Genomic DNA, 19,096 nt, shown 5'->3' with positions numbered 1-19,096 from the left:
AAAAAAAAAAAAACATCATTCTAGGATTCTAGAAAAATAGTTTTTTTTTTTTTTTTTTTTTTGCCTCTGGGACAAATGTAGGTTGAAAATCTATCCAAAAACAGGAAGTTAGAGTGTTTTTGGTGAACTGTTAACTAAAGGTGGATTTTTCTCATGTGAAGGAGGCTGAAGATGTTTCGTTAGTTCAATATTTCCAGCGTTTTTCTTCATCCAGTTTATCCTCCTGTGCAAGTCATATTTTGTGTTTACTTTAAATTGCATGACCAGAGTTCAGTTTTTTGTTTTGTTTTGCCAACACATCATCTAAAACCAGCCACCCGTGCTGAATATCAGTGTTTCACAATCGAAAAAAAAAAACAAAAAAAAATCCACCAAACTAATGGAAAGCGTGCACTTTTGCTTTCAAGGGTCTCTGTAGATACAGAAACGCTCTTATTACAGCATTTTCAGGAGATTCTAACTAGTAAAGTTTGAACACATACTTTCTGTTTCTGGCCTAAGATACAAACTAAAGCAACCACAACTACTCAGGGTTGTTAATCATCGATTTTAGTTTGAATGACTGCTGCATAAGCTGCTGTGTTGTTACAACAAGAGAGATCTTACAGGGTTTAACAATTAAACCTCTGTGGATTGTTACAAACTGCCTGAAAAGTAGAAGCGGTTTCAATGCAGTTTCAGAGTTTAGCAGCTATGAAAAAATGCAATAAATAATCCCTTTAGATGACAAGTTGTAATCCAAATTTGGATCGGCACAGTTCATTTTAAATCAACTCGACCTGCACCTGAGTTTGGAGTGGCTTTTAACTGCTATGAAAACAACGAGACGGTGTTATTGCTGTTTCGGTTTCATTTCACTGGTTTCTATCGCAGTCTAAGCTCCAGAGACGTGCGTATCCCAGACCGCACGGCTAGTAGGATTGGGTTCTGGGGACGCACCTTTACCAAAGCTTTGGAACAAAACCTTAACAGCTGAATGAGCACAAAAAAATATTGCGTTTTTAGAGCCAATAGAAAAGTTGAGGTCCAGAAAGCCACGTACACATCGACTAACTCCTAACCCCCCCCCAAAACTTCAACAGAAATCAGACTGAAGCAGATATGAATTGGTGAGTACGCTAGACTCAAAGTTTATTTTTTCTCTGTCAATTATTGGGCCTTTTTGCTCAAAGCATCAAAACAAACAAAACAAAAGCAAACACTAAACAAAAAACCACGAGCAAGAAGAAAAAAACAGGCAAGTTACCGTACAGCTACGGGATGTTATATAAAAAAAGGACGTAGTTAAAAAGGCTATTAAAGGAAGTTAATGTTGAAATTACTGGTCACTTGAACCCGTCATCCTCTCTGAGATACGTGAAGAGCTAATATATTTTCACAGCTTTATTATTGACTGCTTCATTGTCATTTATAAGGGGTAATTGTACAGTTGGGGTGATAAAATATTTAAAAGGCTTCATATGAATCACGAGACAGTTGTGAAGACCTTCTAGACATTTTTTGGAGAGGAAAATGAAACAATACAAATTTTTTAGACTTTAAGATTTACATTTCTCTACACATATAGAAAAAAAAATATTAAAAGAAAATTTCAGATCAATCAGTGTAAATGCATATTGTGGATTTACGGTGTGCTGTTTTATTTATTTATTTTTTTTTCCTGCAGCCCGTCTTCCATTTTGCTCAAGCTGTAAGAGTCCATGATTTGAGGAGTGCAGCGTTCAGCCCGAGAAGAGCCAGAGTGGGCCTCCTCCGGTGTAATACGGCCATCGGTATTATGGCGAGTGTGTAAACGCTTGAACTCTGCAGTGCACTGAAAATTGCAGCGAGCGTGACCTTTACCTGAGCTCTGAGTATCAAACTGAATAAACTTCATAACTGCTCTCCCATCTTAAATCACAGCTGACCTTTAAAGGGGAGAAATCCGGTTTTCCAGACTTCTCAGACAAGTCCGGCCACCTTACCTCGGTCTGGACAAGGTAGTTGCGTTGTGTGCGTATATGTTTGAGAAAATCCAGGACACTGGCTGTGCTTTTGTCCTTGATTTGTTGCAGCATGCTGTCGATGACGATGTACGTTCCCGTGCGCCCGACCCCTGCACTGAAGAGCAGAGCGCAAAGTGGTGTGAGTGGACGTTCAGAGGGAGCGATGAAAAAGCAAATCATCATTAATGGGTCTGACTGCCCATCTGGATCGCTCGATCAGCCCTGGAGCTCGGCGCTGAGGCTGTACCTGCAGTGCACCAGGACGGGACCCATGTCTGCAGTACGAGCCGCTGAGGAGCGGTTGATGAAAGTGAGGACAGGGAGGGTGTACTCCGGTACTCCCATGTCAGGCCACTGAGTGTAGTGATACTGGATCACGATGCGTTCATTAAGCTTCCCTTTCTGGTTCCCCTTCTGACCCTGAAGTATGAAAACATGCGAGTTAAACAGCCTGAATGGAGCCAGAATAGTTTAATAATAATAATAATAATAATATTTATTTTTATTATTAACATATTTAGCTAAATAGGAATAGTTTAATCTGCTTATTATGATCGCGCATTGTGGTGGTAAAGTTCATGCAATCTGTGTCTGCTAATAATGCCCTCAGAGCTGTAATGAATGGATGCATGGATGAATAGACAGCAGTTTGAACGGATGGACAGACAGATGAATGCACGGGAGGACAAATGGATGAACAAATTAATAGAATGACGCATGAATGGATAGATGGAGGAATGGATTATGTCCGCAAAACTAAATAGTCAAAAAATAAACATAGATGGATCAAATCTGAACTCGAAGAAAAAGTTCAGGTAAAAAAAAAATAAAAAATGAAAAAAATGGATCACTCCTGATGTAGTGTGTCCCACCGCTAGTCACATTTTCATGCACAGTGTTTCCTCATCTTTTAAACAACTCGGCAAACAAAAACAGAACAAAGCACCTCCTTGGCAGAAGTAAGACAGGCAGAGATGTATAAATAGCACTTCAACCAATAAGCCAACAAAAGCTTCAGAAATAATTAGATAAAGCCTTCCTTCTGTATTTATCTGTGCACTCTGAGGCTGAGGGATAGACGAGCAGCGATAAATCATACAGAAATGTAAAAGAGAGACGCAAAGCAGTCATCAGCTAAAAGAATCCAGGCGAGGGCAGGCGGGGCGGGGTGCGCGGAGAAATAAAAAGAATTTAAACAGTTGCCTTTGAATATAGATTTAGATACATTTATAAAATAATGCATTAAAAAAGGAATACATTTTAAAAAAGTAAAATCTGCAGAATTCAATGAACAATTTAAAAAAAATTAAAAAGGCAGAAAAGCAATTTAACAAATAAATTCAATAGAATAGTATAGATAGTTAATTGCAGCAATAAAAGAGGAAATACTGCCATTTCTTATGAATTGAATAACAGATAACCTTTGCATTCAAGACATTTATGCATCTCTATCAGTCTTCTAAGGAAAAAAAAAAAGAACACTTAAATCTTTGGCGACAGAAAGGTTACATGTTTCGTTCTGCACCGAGTTACCTTTTTAACTTTCGTATTCCTTATGAGAAACCGGCGCAGAGTATAGCAGGCGTGCACTTTAGTGCTCTTCAGCGTCACCACGATGTTTCCGTACTGCTCGCTGCTCTCCGTTGGCCAGTACTGGTCGCATTTCCTCTGGAAAAAAACAAAAAAACAAAAAAAACACGAGAGCCAAACAGCAGCGTGAGCGTTGCACGTCTGAGAGCCAGGACGTCTCTCTGGCGTGGGAGCGGATGGGGTGACCTTACCCTCCCTTTTTCCACCAGGTTGGTGATCATGACAATGATTCCTGTGTTCTGCTCCCACACCATCCTCCAGAAGTCCTCGAACGTCGACTTGAGAGGACCCTGAGCAGCGATATAAGCCCTGGGACGGTTGTAGCCCTGAAATGGGATTATTTGCTGATAAGATGCAATCCTTATAATACATTATTCCCACGAACTATAAGAAATACGTGGCCGATTTGATATCCGAAATACAAGCCGGATACAATTTTGCGGCTCTGACACGTTGCTTGATATCCTGAATAAAACCGCCACATGGAGTTCGGCAGTGGCAATGATTCTTTCACAGCTCATGCTCTGATAACCAAACTGAAACTTGCATTAATATATATATATAAAAATTTAAAAAAAATCTAAAGTAGCCATGAGTGAAATGAAAAAAAAAAAAAAAAATCAAACTCACATCCACATAGTTGGCGTTGATGTAATCCGAATGTTTGGCATCTTTTCCTGCCAAAGCTCGCAATTTCACCCTGCTGTGGTCATCTGAAGAAAGTAAGAAGGATGCATGGACGTTTTTATTTTTCATTATGAAGAGGATGAAAACCTGGTATAAAAACATTATTGAATCCCACAGCGGCAGACGTTCTAATCAGATTTCACAGCCGACTCACAGGCTACAATGTTGATGTATCTGTTTTTGTGCTTGTTGTCAGGATGATTGGAATGTTCTGCGGTGATTTTTAAGTCGACTGTGGAGCGCTGGACCTCCTGGGGAGAGGAAAAAAATAGACAGAAATGGATTTTATTAAGCAAGAAGAGAGGAGCTAATAGTATTAGCTTGCTAGGCTTCCAATAAACTGTAAAGACTGCCTGGTAAGAACAGGGACTGCTGCGTTACTGTTCTTGGTCTTTTGAAAGACGACATTATGCCCCCAAATGCTTTGCATACATAAATGAGATTCCAGGAGTTCAGTGCCTTCATGGTCAAAGACGCTTCAGCAGAGCAAGAGTTCCTTATTTTCCCCCCTACTACACCGTGGTGTGATCACCCACCCACAAAATACAGTCACTTCCAAACAGGGCTCCATCCTGGTGCATTTAGAAACCATGCACACCAGCCTCACACCGCCTGACCCCAATTAGAGGGAATACTCTGGGGGCGAAGCTTTTGCCTTCTTTCTTAACCTAGTTACACAGAAAAAAAAATGTGTTCCCATCCAGAGAACCAGCAGAAAGAGCCTTCTCTAATTAACCTCCATCCCTCTGATCGCTCTCTCCATCTTTCTCCAGACCATCTGGTCAAATTTTGTGACTCCACATACAAACACAGGAATCCAGCAATTTCTAGCTGTTGTTCACATGCAACCTGGTTTGCAGAGCTTGAAAAAAAAAAAAAAATCACAAACACAATCTGTACTCCGCAGTTTGTCAGACAAAAACCCAAACCAGTGTAACCAATTGTCAGCTAACAAGAAAACCGAGTCCATTTGTGTGTGTTTTAGTCTCTCTATTAAAGCAGCTGGGAAATGGAAGGATGGGTTAGAGAAGAAGGTGGTAACTCTGGAGGAGCTGCTGAGGTGGGAAGAGGACAACTTACTTGTCTTGCTCTCTATAAATATTGCTTTCATGGCAGAGAGGCAAGAAAGAAGATAGCCAGTGTGAAAAGAAAAGTCTTAAAAAGTCGCAGTGCAAATTACAGTGCAATCATGGAAGAAAACCTATTCAATAAAATATCTCAGAAGAGAGCAGAGGCTCAGCTTCCAGCTGGATGGCAACCCTAAAAAACAGCCAGAGCAACAACAAAAGGGTTTAGATAAAACATATTTATACGGCTCACAAAAAGTTAGGTGTATAGCAGGTGAAATTTGAGGATGAATCTAAAATGCAGCACAACTTTTACACGTGAACCTAATATGATAATCCCCATAACAGAATTCACAACAGGTATTCGATCCATGAATCAGCATGATCCTCATCATGCTGCTCATGTTTTGACATCCAGAGAAGATGAACCTAACAACTAATTAACTGTACCTCACCAAAGCGAGGATTCAAACAGGACGTTCTCAGGTTGCAACAGAAATAAAGCAGGCCTGGACGGAACAGATGACCGTTTCATCGTCAGCGGAAGATTAATGCCACTCAACTCTTGACATATTTTATTGAAGTGAGAGGCACCAAAATGTTGCAACAGCCCTTCCCGAACCATTTACATCACTGTGGTCGCTGTGCTAGATGACCTGCCAGGGTACCCAATCACACCATTTGGCACAGGCGTCATCGCCTTGCATGGGCATCTATGCTGTCCTCTGATAAAAATCGATTCACGTTGAGCAGAGACGATGGCCGCTGATGATGTTAGAGACGTTAAGGAAAATATCATGCAGCAGCCAGATAAAGATGAGGCTTTGGTGGTGGTGAGTGTGATCTGGTGTGTTTTTTGACAATACAGAATTTGTGAACGAAAGCTGTGCTTGCATTGTAAAATCTCAATAAGATACATTGATTTCTTAGGTTGCAATGTGACAAATTGTGAAGAAAAAATCTAGGAGGCCCAGTTTGGTATCTGAAAAGGCCCTATTTGCATCATCTGAAAATACGCTACTGTGTGAAATAATGGTTAAAGTAAATAGCCATGACAACATTGATGAAGTGTGAAAATTTACCTCAAACTCCTCCGCAAAACCTTGCATGTTGCTTTTGTAAAGTTCCATGACGTGTTTAACAAACTGCTTGACAGGAATGGCGTCCATATCATCTGCAGGGGAGACGTGCAACACATTCAGCCCGTTACATGTTTACCACAATCAGGAACAGATTTTTAGAAAACAGGCATCAATCTTTTAATTTACTCAAATATTGAAATTGACCAGCTATGTTAAACTACTCAGTAAGAGTTTTTTTTTTTTTTTTTAATGAGGAACCATCATTTCATTTGGCAGCATAACCCCACAAACACCTATGTCCGGTTTTGGGAGCATCTGTTTCATCTGAGCCAAATCAGCGCCAAATCACACATGAGGGATCTGCGATGAGGCCGGCCGGCGTTGCACAGAACAGCGCGGGGGGACTCAGCTGTCATGGCTGCTGAGTCGAGCCAATGTCTTAACTAACACACCCTCCCAGCTGAGGCCTGTGGGGCCCTCACGTGCTTCACTGGTCGCAGCGTTAAAAGGTGAGTTCTGATTTATTATTCTGGCCATTCATCAAAATGGCTCTGATGTAGAGAAACTGTCAAGACTTCATGGCTGATCTCGGCATTTAGAACTTGTCTCGTGGATCGTGACATTTATGGTTAAACTTGAAAATAAAATAAATGTACACAAACAGAGCAAAGAAATTCAGAGTTAAACCAAAGGATAATCAGTAGAACAAAGTAAATGCTGGCATAAGCTGTGCTCTAGCTCTGCTATCACTGCCCTGGAATGTCCCTGAGCTTTAAGAGACTGGGAAAGTAAAGTCTGATATCGACAAGCTGCCACCGCACCTCAGCACGGGATATTAAGTGCAAAGAAAAGCCAGTCACTCAACTTCTATTAAGCTGCGTAAAGAGTCACTTCACATGTAAATGAACAGAAACTCTGCAAACGAAGGTGTCAAGGTAATACATGAAGCCCTTTATAAACCGTTAATGAGACAGTGGAGAGGTCTGCCTTTATCAGCTTGATGGGGATTTAAAAAAAAAAAAAAGTGAGTCAAGACTCCCGTGGGACATCTTAAGTTCACGGCACTCCCTATGGGTTAAAAGATGAAAGGAAACATTCGATTTCATTCAGCTGATTCGAACACAGCTAACTCCCTTACTTATTTTTCTCATGTGTAGTTCCCTTTTACCAGCTTATAAAAAATTACCGTTAGTCATTTCACCAACAATTATTTGAATATTTCGCATACTCTCAAAACTGGAGGTATTACAGCTGGCGCATTACACTCATTCCTAATACAAAAATGGGAATTTCTAGATTCAAGGTTTCAAATAACTCATAACATTTTCAGGCACATTTAAATGGCTAATGTGATGTGTGCTATTTTTTTTTTTTTTTTTTGCAGTTTAGCGTCAATGTGTTTTAGGCATTAAAAGCTTCCCGTACAAAAAAAATAAAAAATAAATAAATAAAAGCATGCCTTAATCCCTCAGTCAAACCTTGAATAAGTGCAAGTTTTCAGTAAGTGGGTCAAAAACCTGATTTAATTCTTATGAATTATGTAGACACAATTTGCTCACACTAATAACTAGAAATAACCTCAGTTTTGAGCTCATCGTGTCACGGCTACTTTTTTATTATATCATTTTCTCAAAATGATATAAAAATGATCTCAAGTGTGATATTAAGTGATTCTATTTTCCCATCATCTCAAAATACTGAGATCTCAGTGTTAAAGTACATTTTAATTACTTTACCTTCTTGAGAGACTGTTGGCCTGAATGTAGCAGCTAATAGTTGCTGTTTTGCAATATGCCAATAATGACATAGATTTCATAATTCTAATATGATAGATATAATAAATCAGCATTTCAAGCTTTGACAACTGTTATGTTATTTCAAGACAATTCAAGGTTGTCTGTTGTGATAATAGTTGTCAGGTTGGATTAGGTCAATAAAAAAGTTTGATATCTCAAACCTGTCTTCTAGCGGTTATTGTTTTATCCTGTTATTCTTTATGCTACATATATATTTCTCAAAATATCGAGTCGACTCATGAGGAAAAAAACAAAAAACAGACGTAATCAAAAGTTATCACAGGAGAAGCAGCTGCACTTAGATTGCAAACAGAAATGTTTTGCCTTAACATAAGGCAGTTAATTTATAGAAAGTCAGATTTTGAAGCTTTATATATATGTGTATAGATATATTATTTTCCATATGTCTTCAGGGTTAGATAATGTCAAAAGCAAATTCTATGCCTTTCCATGCTTTTTATTTATTTGTTCTAAGTCTGCATAGAAACCTTTCTGCACCTTGGTTTAATCCATTATTTTTATATTAGCATTCCTCTAGTATACTTGCTTCGGAAATATCTAAAAAAAAAAAAAAAAACTTGAATTACTTTACCATATTTTGAAGGGGAAAAACAAAAAAAAAAAAACATGTCTTACCTGGTATAGGGATGATTGGGATATTCTCATTGGCCACCACCCGTGGAGAGCTGCTCTCCTCCACATAGAAATGAGCCGTCTGGAAAAATCTCCTGCAGGGCCACAGAGAGATAAGACTCGTAACCACAGCAAAGTAAATCCACACCATCATCACAAATGATGCTTTAAAGTGTATTAGGAAGCTATCCTCAGATGTGCTCTGCCGACATTAGCATAGAAATGTTGAAGGCAGTGACAGGTGCTAATGAAAACCCAGGAGTAGCTGTGACATGGCTGATCGCACACAGCGCAGATGGGTTAAACTACGTACACTGAAGCCTCAAATATACATTTCACTCTTGACAATAATTAAATCAACGTCGAGGTTGTTGTGGAAAAAAAATATATATATTACCAAGCACTGTTCAGGTAAAATCACTCAGTCAGGTTTATTTATGAATTGTGCACAACTCAGAGGACAATCAATAATGAAGCAGCTCTGGATGGAAAAAGCTCTGCCAGGCAGAGACAACACATGAGTTTTATACCAAGGATGAAGAATTCAAAACAAAAGGGTGAGACAGTCTGGTTCTCATGCAGCTGTGAGAAACAACTTTCAAACTTGTACATGTGACCAAAATAGTTCTTTTGGTGAGAGAGAGTTCACAAGCATTTCATATAACATGATCAGCAGATGTTAACTAATAGTAGTTTTCCACCACAAGGCGCATTATTTTGGAATCCAAATCCTATTTGTCAGATAAACAGAGCCTTCAAAACTTTCTTTTTTTTTTTAAAGAAACATCTTAAACAATCCAAGGTTAAAAGTTTGCAAAATGAAAAACTGCCATAAGTCGTGATCTTTTAAGAAAGCCTACATTATTTAGCAGCTGATGTTTCAGCTCTCTGAAAGGGCAATTTTTAGGGTTAATATATTCAATATTCAAGGCAGCCTTCTCCACCATAGGAGACCAGAGGAAAAAAAAAATCTACAATTCTAACAAGACTGAAAACAGTGAAAGGGGAATAATTTAAGTCCTGCACACCGTGCAGACCCACAGTTTCATATAACACATAACGTATATCAATAAATTCACAAAAGTCCTAAGATTTTCTGCCAGTATTTCCCATAAATTAATCCTACCTGGACTTGGAGTAGAGGAGGGAGCAGATGCTTGTCATCGTTAAGGAAAGAAGAAACAAAAAAACCCCAAAAAAAAAAAAAGGCGCCCTGGTGTTCAGATGATGGAGGGGGAAAAAGAGGAGGGGAAAGAGGAGAAACAAATGGGGGACGAGAGTTTTCGCAGATTTGCGTCACTGCCTCCCCGTTTAATAGCTCCCTTGGAGTGCAGATGTGGTCCAGCTACCTAAGCAGCATTGTCAACATCTCCTGACTGACTGGCTCCCAGAGCTGCTGAGGAGTTGACTTAGACGGAGCAGGAACTGGGATTACACAGAGGCCCTCCGCGCAGCAAAGGCATCAGTCGCGGCGAGGTGCTAACAAGGGCTGGGATTTGTTCTCGTTTCGACATATGTCAGAATCTTCTACAGGCACCTCAAGCACCAGAAGCTTCCAGATGTGCATCCTAACCTCAGCAATTAATTCCACTGTGGATAGGTCTATAACCTAAGACTGACTGAAGAGAGCTAAATTAAAAATAAGACAACGCTGTTACATGTCCCTAGTGTCTGTGCTGTGAAAAAGTGGCTCCCCTCACAGACTGCTTCAGGTTTTTGCTGTGACGCATTCATCATCAAACAAATTTTTATATGAGACAAGGAAGACCTGAGGAAATACATCATTTTTTTATTTTTTGAAATGACGGTTTCATTTATAATGGAGCAGAATGTTTTCCGGTTATATCTGCTCTAAAATTCAGGTAAGGTAAAAGTCTTAAAGCTGGATTGCTGCTTTGGGACCCGGATGACTGGCCGTAATTGATGGAGCCAGGAATTCTGCTCTATGGCAGAAAATCCTGAAATCCTGAGGGAGGATGTCCAACTAAAACGAGGATTTTTCGCAAAGGGATTAATAAAGTATTTCTAATTCTGAAGCATCAGTTTGTGACTTTAAGCTGAAGTGCACTTGAGTTATAGCGGCAGCACAAATATACAAAAGCGTGCCAGCATGTCCACCTCCAAATTGCTTAAAAATTCCAAAAGAAAGGCAAATTGAAATAGGATTGGCCTAGTCCAAGCCCAGACTTAAATTTGATTGGGATGCTGGGCCCTTAAACAGTCTGTTAGGGTTTCAAAATGCTTAAAAGTCTGGACATTTTTCTTCACAGGGGAAGTAAACAACTAATTACCAATTATCGTGAATACTTAATAGCAGCTGTTGTCACCAAGTGTGGCACAACCAGTTATTAGGTTCAGGGGTAATTACTAGATTAGATTAGGTTTTATGTGCTTATTAAATGAAACCCTTTGAAAACTGCAATTTGTATTTACTCAGGTTATCATTGTCCAATATTAAAAATAGTTTGAAAATCTCAAACAAGGGAATTTTGCTTTTCAGAACAAACCTGCAGGGGGTGAAGACTTATCCACAGAAGTGCTTATTTATCAGAGTTTCCAAATAATTGTTTTTGCATTTGTGCAAAAACACACACACACACACACAAAAAAAAAAAACGTCAGAAGTTTCTGTAATCTGAGTAACTTTAGCTTTAATCTGCGCTTCATCACCAAGAGGCTACACTGAAGATGAAGAGTTAAGAGAGTGTGAATTTTATCCTCCATCATGGCCTTTTCCCCAGGGGAAGCAGCCATTGTCTATGAACTGTCGGAGTTGTCACAACAACAGCTGCTGTAATCTCAAAGCTGCCCCTGCGTTTCTACTCAAATACCACAACTCACACTAATTCATCCACCGACTGAATCCGCCACAGTCGCCTCCTTTCCAGCTGTCGCTTCTTCTTCTTTTTTTTTTTTCCTTTTTTTGCACCTCCCTGGAGCTGATAGCTGGGCTTTTATTTATATCACAACTTTATTATCTGCCACAGTAAGGTGTTATAAACATTTGGTGTAGTAATCTAACAGAGCAGTTCTATCCATAAAAAGAAAAGAGAGTAGAAACAAATATAATCCTCCACAAAGTAGCAGCAGTAAATATGTCTGGCACCGACTGAGGAAGTGGTCCGCAGCGCTATTTGTTTCTCATTAACCACCATCCGACATGTGCTAGTGGCCTGGCCTGTGTAATTACTGGAGCTCCAATGGCATGGCTGGAAATTAGCCCAGCAGATGAAGACACAGCTGGGACCTGGGCTGGAGCTGTGGGGCCTTCAGGTCTCTTTCCCTTTCACCCAGTTGGGTGACGGTGCTGTGTGTGTGTGGAAGGCGAAGGCAGTAGTGGGGTGTTTTCAGCCACAAGATTGATGCATGTCCCTTTTAAAAGAACACGCCCAGACTGCGCTGTGCTGATTGGAAAAAACTCAGGAGTGCATGAGGGGCTGTCACTCTGCATATTGTGCGAAAGGACAGTGGAGGCAGTGTGGGTGAGGGGCCGATCGGTCTTTCATACCTCCGAAGAAGGTGTCAGACTTCCATCAAATCGAGACAAGTGTCGTAAAAGCACTTGATCACTGACGTGCACGTCTTTGAACAAACACTCTTCTCAGAATCACTGGGCCCTTGCGATGCAGTTAGGCAATGCTTATTGAACCGCGCCTCACCTCCAGTAGACCATCACGATCAGCAGCATGACGAGGCAGAGCAGAGTGAGAGCAGACACCACCACCAGGGGGACGATCCACACCATCCGGCTCATTCCTGGGTGAGGAGTCCGCGTCACGTTGGACAAGACGGTTTGATCTAGGAAGCAATGAGAACCTTGTAGCCGCATTGTAGCACTCTTAAATTATAAGATGACATTTTATTGATGACGACATCTAAGGTAATGCTGCAAAGCTGTCTCGCCGCGTGGTGTTTAGTTTAACACCACACGTACACATAAATAAGGAATAGATGTTTGAACTAGTTAGAAAATATACAACATCTTGTTGAAAAACAGCATTTAGAAGAACTTTGGCAAGGAGTGGGATGAAGCATCTACATATATTATAATATAAACCCCAAAAAAAGAAAAAAAAACATAGAAATGTTGTTTTACATAGATAAAAAAAAAGAAACTTTTATTATTAAAATATATAAGTACCAGTATGACTTAATTATTGGACATTGCCTGATGGTCCAATAATTACAGTGCAGTCATAATAGTGCTAATCTATTATGACTGAACAAGGGTCCCTATTACTGGTATTAGGGCAAACTAAGCTTTTAAAATTTTAAAGTATTTCAACTTTGACATTATTTGGAGAGTTTTTAGTTTTCTCTGGCCATATAGAGCATAAAAAAAATTATAAACCGTCTCTGCAAGACTACAACAACAAAGCCACACAAAAAATAAAACAATCTGTGTTTTTATGATCAAAATCTGTGTGTGAGTGAATTCACAATCTTGAATAAAGCAAAGTGAATATCCTCAAATTATTATTGTTATCTGTTTATATAAATAGCATGTCCAAACTCTGCATGTACACAAACTCTGTGACAGGATGCTTGTGACATCACGGGGAGGATAAACACACATCCTGAGAAATGAATAAACAATGGGGTTAATTAATAAAAGATTTGAACCCCAACCTTCTGCTTTCCCTCATTATTTTTTCCCTCTTTAGATTCAAACTCACTCTGAGTAATGTTTCGTACCCTCATGCAAATCGCAGTATTGAGGAAACCTCGTATGCAATCGACTTTCTGACATTGTGGGGATTCAAGAAACTTATCATTTCCAACACTGTGATAGAAAAAAAAAAGATAAAATTTCATAAAAGCTCTGCCTTGAAGCAAACTCTTTTGAAATATGCTTAAAGGAATTCCTTGAGGCAGAACCCCTCTGGCAGACAGCCGTCTTCTTCCTTCAGGCCTCTCTGTTGTAGTGACACAAAAGCCTGGAGCTTTGTTTTTGACTGAGATGGTAACTAGTGTATTTACTGTCTTGTGTCAAGTTATTTGTTCTACTAAATTGGCCTTCGTAGATGTTAGCAGTGTTTGCAGAAGTCTGCTTTGGAAAAGTGTCTCCCTGTAACGAAGCTGGCTACAAGAGAAGCAGACTTGATCAAAGAGGTTTTATTTTATTTATTTATTTATTTTTTTTGCTCTCACCCCTCTCTGTTTAAAGGGGCTTTCAAATGCGTTTGGAAGAAAGAGACGTGCTCACCAGTGTGGACGGAAAATGGCCATTGACCCTTTCCGTCACTTCTATTCTTTGGAGATACGGTGGAGCTCTGAGGAATCTGCATCTCAGCGCTGTCATTATGTGGCTCCTGAGTGGAGAGCGTGTTTACTTCGGTGGGTCTCCTCTCCTCGTTTACCAAGCGGTCATCATCGCTGCTCGCAGGCTCCGCGCCGGCTCTGGCTGTCGGCTTGCCCTTTCCTTTCTCTTTGGCTGTGGATGCGGGGGTAGGGATTAAAGGCTCTTCGGACACTGTGCTGTTGGCCCGCTTCTCCTCATTATCAGGTGAATTCTTGTCCTTTTTCCTTTTTTCAGGCTCTTCTTCCTCTTCTTCTTCCTCCTTCTCGCCGTTCTCTTCCTCCTTCTTCTCCCCCTCGCCCGTGGCCGGTTTGTCCTCGGCCTGCTTCTCGCTCTCGGCACCCTGACTCGCCGCCTGCTCGGTGCTGGGCTTCGAAGGTGGGGTGGACGGATGCGTCGGGTTCTGGCTGGCGGGAGGAGTCTGCGTGGGCCAAACGGAGCTGGGCAAGGAGGAGATCACCCCACCACCGACGCCCAGGCCTGCCAGCAAGGTGCTGGTCACCACTGATGCCACCGTGGCCTGGCTGCCGCTGGAGGAGGGGCCCATCCCTGTGGCCATTGAGACGAGGGAGAAATGGATGCCAGAGGACGTCCAGGTGGACGAGCCGGAGCTGATGGGAGCCATGTCTGCAGATGAAGCCGGGGATATCGTGGGCTGAGTAGGAAAGGGGGAAAGACAGATGTGGTTAAACATCAACAAACATTTTACAGGGTTCCTTCGTATTTTTCACAACTAAATTTCAGAGTTTTCCAGCTTTTATTCGGCTTATTGTAAAGGTATAAATACGAATGTTCAATCCGTATCAATGGCAAATATTGCTGCATACAGTGTGGACACTCATTAAGCTAGGTATGTAAAGTATCAGTATATAAACAAGATAAAGACAAATAAAAGTCTGGAATTGTAAAACTCTTAAATTATAAAATGACATTTAGTTGACGATGACATCTAAGGTAATGCTACAAACTAAATATATAATTTAGAAATGTTGACATTTTAAAACTAAGAAAAAAGAATATGTGAATAAAGCAAGACAAAATTATAGAAGTTAAAGAAAAAGCCCGACCAAAAAAAATACATTTCTAATTTGATTTGAACAGATGGAGGAATGGAGAGAAGAATGGATGGATGGTTAGCTGAAATGAACGGATGGACAAAAGTTTGGATGGATGGAGGTGCACGGATGGATGAAAGTTTAATGGGTGGATGAATTGATGGATGGATGGAGGGATAGACAGATGGGTAGATAGAATAAGTGGCTGGATGAATGAGACAATAGCACATTAAACAATGTCTGGAAGTACAAATATTTCTCGCCAATCGAGGCAGTGTTAAGATCCCAGCTTCTGACATAAATATCAATTTGCACAGGCGTCTTCGGGCCAAACTAACCATCCCGGTCTTCACAATGCGAGAGCCTTCAAAGATCCTGGTTGTATTTGCTAGAAAAGAAAGAAGAAAAGTTGAGAAGCTTTAAAAAAAATAAATAAATAAATAAATCACACGTGTTTGACTTAAAGAAAGTTCAAATCTAGCCAGCAGAGCGAGTGAAGCACTTCAGGGATTAAACTGCGAACCTCTGAACAGCAGCGTCTGGCTGAAGTCGCTGCGCAGGTCAAGCTGACACACGGCCTGCACCCTGAACAGGTACAGCAGGTCTGGCGACACGTTAGTAATGACCGCTTTCTGCAAAGGGACAAAACAAGAACACATCTGCAACACGGAAGAATTATTTTATGAAGAAGAAGTAGCTAAATTACATTTGAAAGAGTGGAATCTGACCGACGCCTAAAGTGAAAATATATTATGCTAAGCTTCAATCATTTTTCTGTCTAATTTGATATTGTTCACAGATGGCTATAGTTACAATAAAATTGTCCACAAAAACTGGATGGGTGATTGCTTATGCTGTTGCAGAGCCAGTTCTTACTTCGTTTTTTTTTTTTTTTTTTTTTTTTTCTTTTTGTAGAATAATTCAGATTAAGTTTCCAGAGACAGAAAACAGAAAATTGAAATGGAAATGAAAGTGGGCACAATAAGAGACTGCCAGCTGAGAGAGAAGTGAACTAATATAATACTGCCACACAGCACCGCATGCACACAGTAATGATTCTTTTAATCATCTATTTGAAGCAAAGTTAGAATATAAACATATTGTCAATCAAAGATCTTTTTGGGGGGTGGCAGGGGGGGGAAATGATTTCTTAAATAAAAAGTCTGCTTAGAAGAATAGCTAAAGTCAGAAACCAGCCTCAAAATCCTCCAGTCGTACCGCCGTGTTGTTTAACTCGCAAAACAACCTTCAAATGTAAGCTTTAAGAACCGACTCTCCTTCATATCTCACGCCTACACAAGCTTCTCCACGGTATAGCGGCTCTAATGGAGAAGACTCTGCCTTCTCGTGTTGTCTGACGAGGCCTCGAAAAACAGAGGATGAAGACCAAGACTGAGCAGATATGACGATTGTGCCAGACAACCTCGGGGCGCAGCGGGCTTGATGGAGAACTAAAAGGTCACTAAATGTTGCTGCAAATTGCCGGTGGTAGCGAGTAACCGGCAGAGGGAGATTTAAACTGAAATGTTTTCTATGTTTAAAATCAGCCGGAGCCATTCTTGTGGCAGGTTTCTGGATGTGTTGGCGAGCGAGACAGACTTCTGAGGGCGCACGAGTCTGAGGGAAAGGAAATAAATATTAATCCATCTTTAGCTGAGCATGGCATTAACTTAATTTGTAAGGCCATCCTTGACAGCAAGAAGCCTTTTTGCATATTCATTTTAACTTAGTTGTCCATCACTTATAAGCTTTAGTGACTAGATTCTAAGTTAAAGATCCCCGCTAGGCATTTTTTAAGACGTGCGGCATAAAGATGAGCAGCATGGGAAAAAAAAAAAAAGCTGGGAGGAAAATCCTTTTTTTCCTCCTCACTATATAGTTTAATTAACTGGTTTAAACATTTAGTTTTTTTTTTAATTACATCTCCTTCACTTCTCACCAAGAATCTATAAATATTCAAAACCTTTTCCCTTTTAGAATAGAAAACATGGACATGGTATAAGAAAAATCTCGAATGGATCCATCAAACCTGGAATCTGGATACTAATCAACAGATTTCCTGTAAACTTGTTTACAAAAAGATCCTCTTCCTTTAACAGAAAAAAAAAAGAAAAACAGATAATTAGTTTGTTGAAATGTTGCCCCATTCCTCCAGACATAGCTGTTGTAACTGAGTCAGCTTTGAAGGCTGTCTCGTTCAAACACACCTTTTCATCTGTGCCTGCCAATTTTCCATGGGACTGACATCATGGCTTAATGACAGCCAATCCAAAATATTGACTTTGATGTCCTTGAGCCACTGCGTAACTACATTTCTCTAATTTGGCAAGCAGTGTCGCTGCTCAATTTAACGACACGTGCCCGAGATTTAAACTTTCTGGCTGACGGAAGTATCTGCTGAAGGAGACTGTGGTTCACAAAATGATCCATCAAAAACATATCAATGGAAAGTTGAGTGGAAGAAAAGTGCAGGGTGGAAAAACCTGCTAAAAACACAGAGATAAGACGTGTTGAGCCACTCCTGAACCAGAGAGAACATCATAAGTATCTGATTTAAAGTACAGAGGAAAAAGTTCTCTTTTAAGATGAAAGCGAAGAAGAAAAAAAAAAGAATGAATTTTGTGTTTCATTTGGAAATGAAGGTCCTGCACGGCTTCAACTATAAGGGATTATGGAGTGCCTTCCTTCAGATCATAACCTCTCTGTGCAGCGTTCCGTGCCAAAAAAGGAGTCGCAGAAGCGGGCAAGTGTGCAAGATGCCTCACCAGCTTCCAACCCGTGGCAACGGCAGCCGTGTATTTTGAAATGCATGACCAGTTTGGAGGTACCCGTGTCACCAGGGAGCTGATCCCACCATTCTGAACTAGTGGATGCTTGTTTTGACCTGGCTCTGTTTATATCTAAAGAGGCAGTCATGCAAACTAAGGAGACAGCTGGGGGTCAGAAGGCCTTGAAGAAATGCACAGCTGGGTGTTTGATATTCAGAAATGGAAAGATGTATGACCGGAGAGAAGGCTATATTGTGTGAAAAAGAACATCCCAGTAGGTGCAGCTTCCAGCAGAGAGGAGATTTATTTCTGTAGACACAGCAAATGTCTTAGAGGAATGATACAGTAAGAACTAAAGAAATATTCCAATGTTTAAGGCAGCAGAGATGATTTAAGTGATCAGTGGATCACAGATCTTAAAGACTACATTTGCTCTGCATTTGTTATTACATGAAGTCTGTGGTGAGCTGCCTCTGAAACCACTGCAGATGTGTTTTTTTTTTTTTTTTTTTTTTTTTTTTTTTTTTTTCCTCGACTGTCCGCATTGGTAAAACAAAAGTGCAAAGACTGCTTTTGCTCGCACGGCTTTGGCTTGGATTAACTTTCTGACCCCGCTACACGCAGCGCCCGACTTCACAGTCCGCTTCAAAATGTAAATTAATGCCACAACAAAAAACACAAACAAACCAAAACAACAACAACAACAACAACAACAACAACAGAGGACGGGACAAGCATTGCATCTGGGTAAAGGCCACAAGGGCTTTTGTCAGCTCATTATACGTATATCAGTTGTGACGCGTCAACGTCTGCGACAGGCCCGTGTTTCTATTGTTAGACAGGTGAGTGACAGGGGAAGCGTCTGGGTCCTCATATCAAGCAACAGCCACATGCAGAGTTCATCACAACCTGTCTCCCCCTTTACACACTGTCACTGATCCGGCCAGCGTCTCATCCTGACAGATGCATCTGAGCCTCTGCACACAAATCAGAGCTGTTCGAGCAACAGCTACTGAAAAATAAGATAAAAGAAGTAAGAATAAAACTAAAAAGTACCAAAAAAAAAAAAAAAAAAAAAAAAAAAAAACTGAAATTTGGCCAAAAAATTTAAAAAAAAAAAAAAAAAAGAAAGAT

At 40.4% G+C, this 19,096-nt stretch overlaps 1 protein-coding gene across 1 annotated transcript in view; it reads right to left on the bottom strand.

Annotated features, from left to right (window-relative positions):
• LOC106953607 (protein tyrosine phosphatase receptor type G) overlaps positions 1-19,096 on the bottom strand; it is a 161,000-nt gene that overhangs the window by 9,042 nt on the left and 132,862 nt on the right. The window contains exons 10-21 of the mRNA XM_015042494.1: positions 15,718-15,826; positions 15,533-15,582; positions 14,047-14,794; positions 12,500-12,638; positions 8,844-8,935; positions 6,412-6,503; positions 4,417-4,513; positions 4,206-4,288; positions 3,767-3,901; positions 3,519-3,653; positions 2,233-2,405; positions 1,965-2,100 (exon numbers count right to left, since the gene is read on the bottom strand). Of these exons, the coding sequence (XP_014897980.1) occupies positions 1,965-2,100; positions 2,233-2,405; positions 3,519-3,653; positions 3,767-3,901; positions 4,206-4,288; positions 4,417-4,513; positions 6,412-6,503; positions 8,844-8,935; positions 12,500-12,638; positions 14,047-14,794; positions 15,533-15,582; positions 15,718-15,826 (1,989 nt within the window). The remainder of the gene's footprint in view (positions 1-1,964; positions 2,101-2,232; positions 2,406-3,518; positions 3,654-3,766; positions 3,902-4,205; positions 4,289-4,416; positions 4,514-6,411; positions 6,504-8,843; positions 8,936-12,499; positions 12,639-14,046; positions 14,795-15,532; positions 15,583-15,717; positions 15,827-19,096) is intronic.

The sequence above is a fragment of the Poecilia latipinna genome, unplaced genomic scaffold (assembly GCF_001443285.1).
Source record: "Poecilia latipinna isolate Pla-1442-1.1 unplaced genomic scaffold, P_latipinna-1.0 Scaffold592, whole genome shotgun sequence".
NCBI classification, from domain to species: Eukaryota; Metazoa; Chordata; class Actinopteri; order Cyprinodontiformes; family Poeciliidae; genus Poecilia; species Poecilia latipinna.
This window is presented reverse-complemented; position numbering and strand designations above follow the sequence as displayed.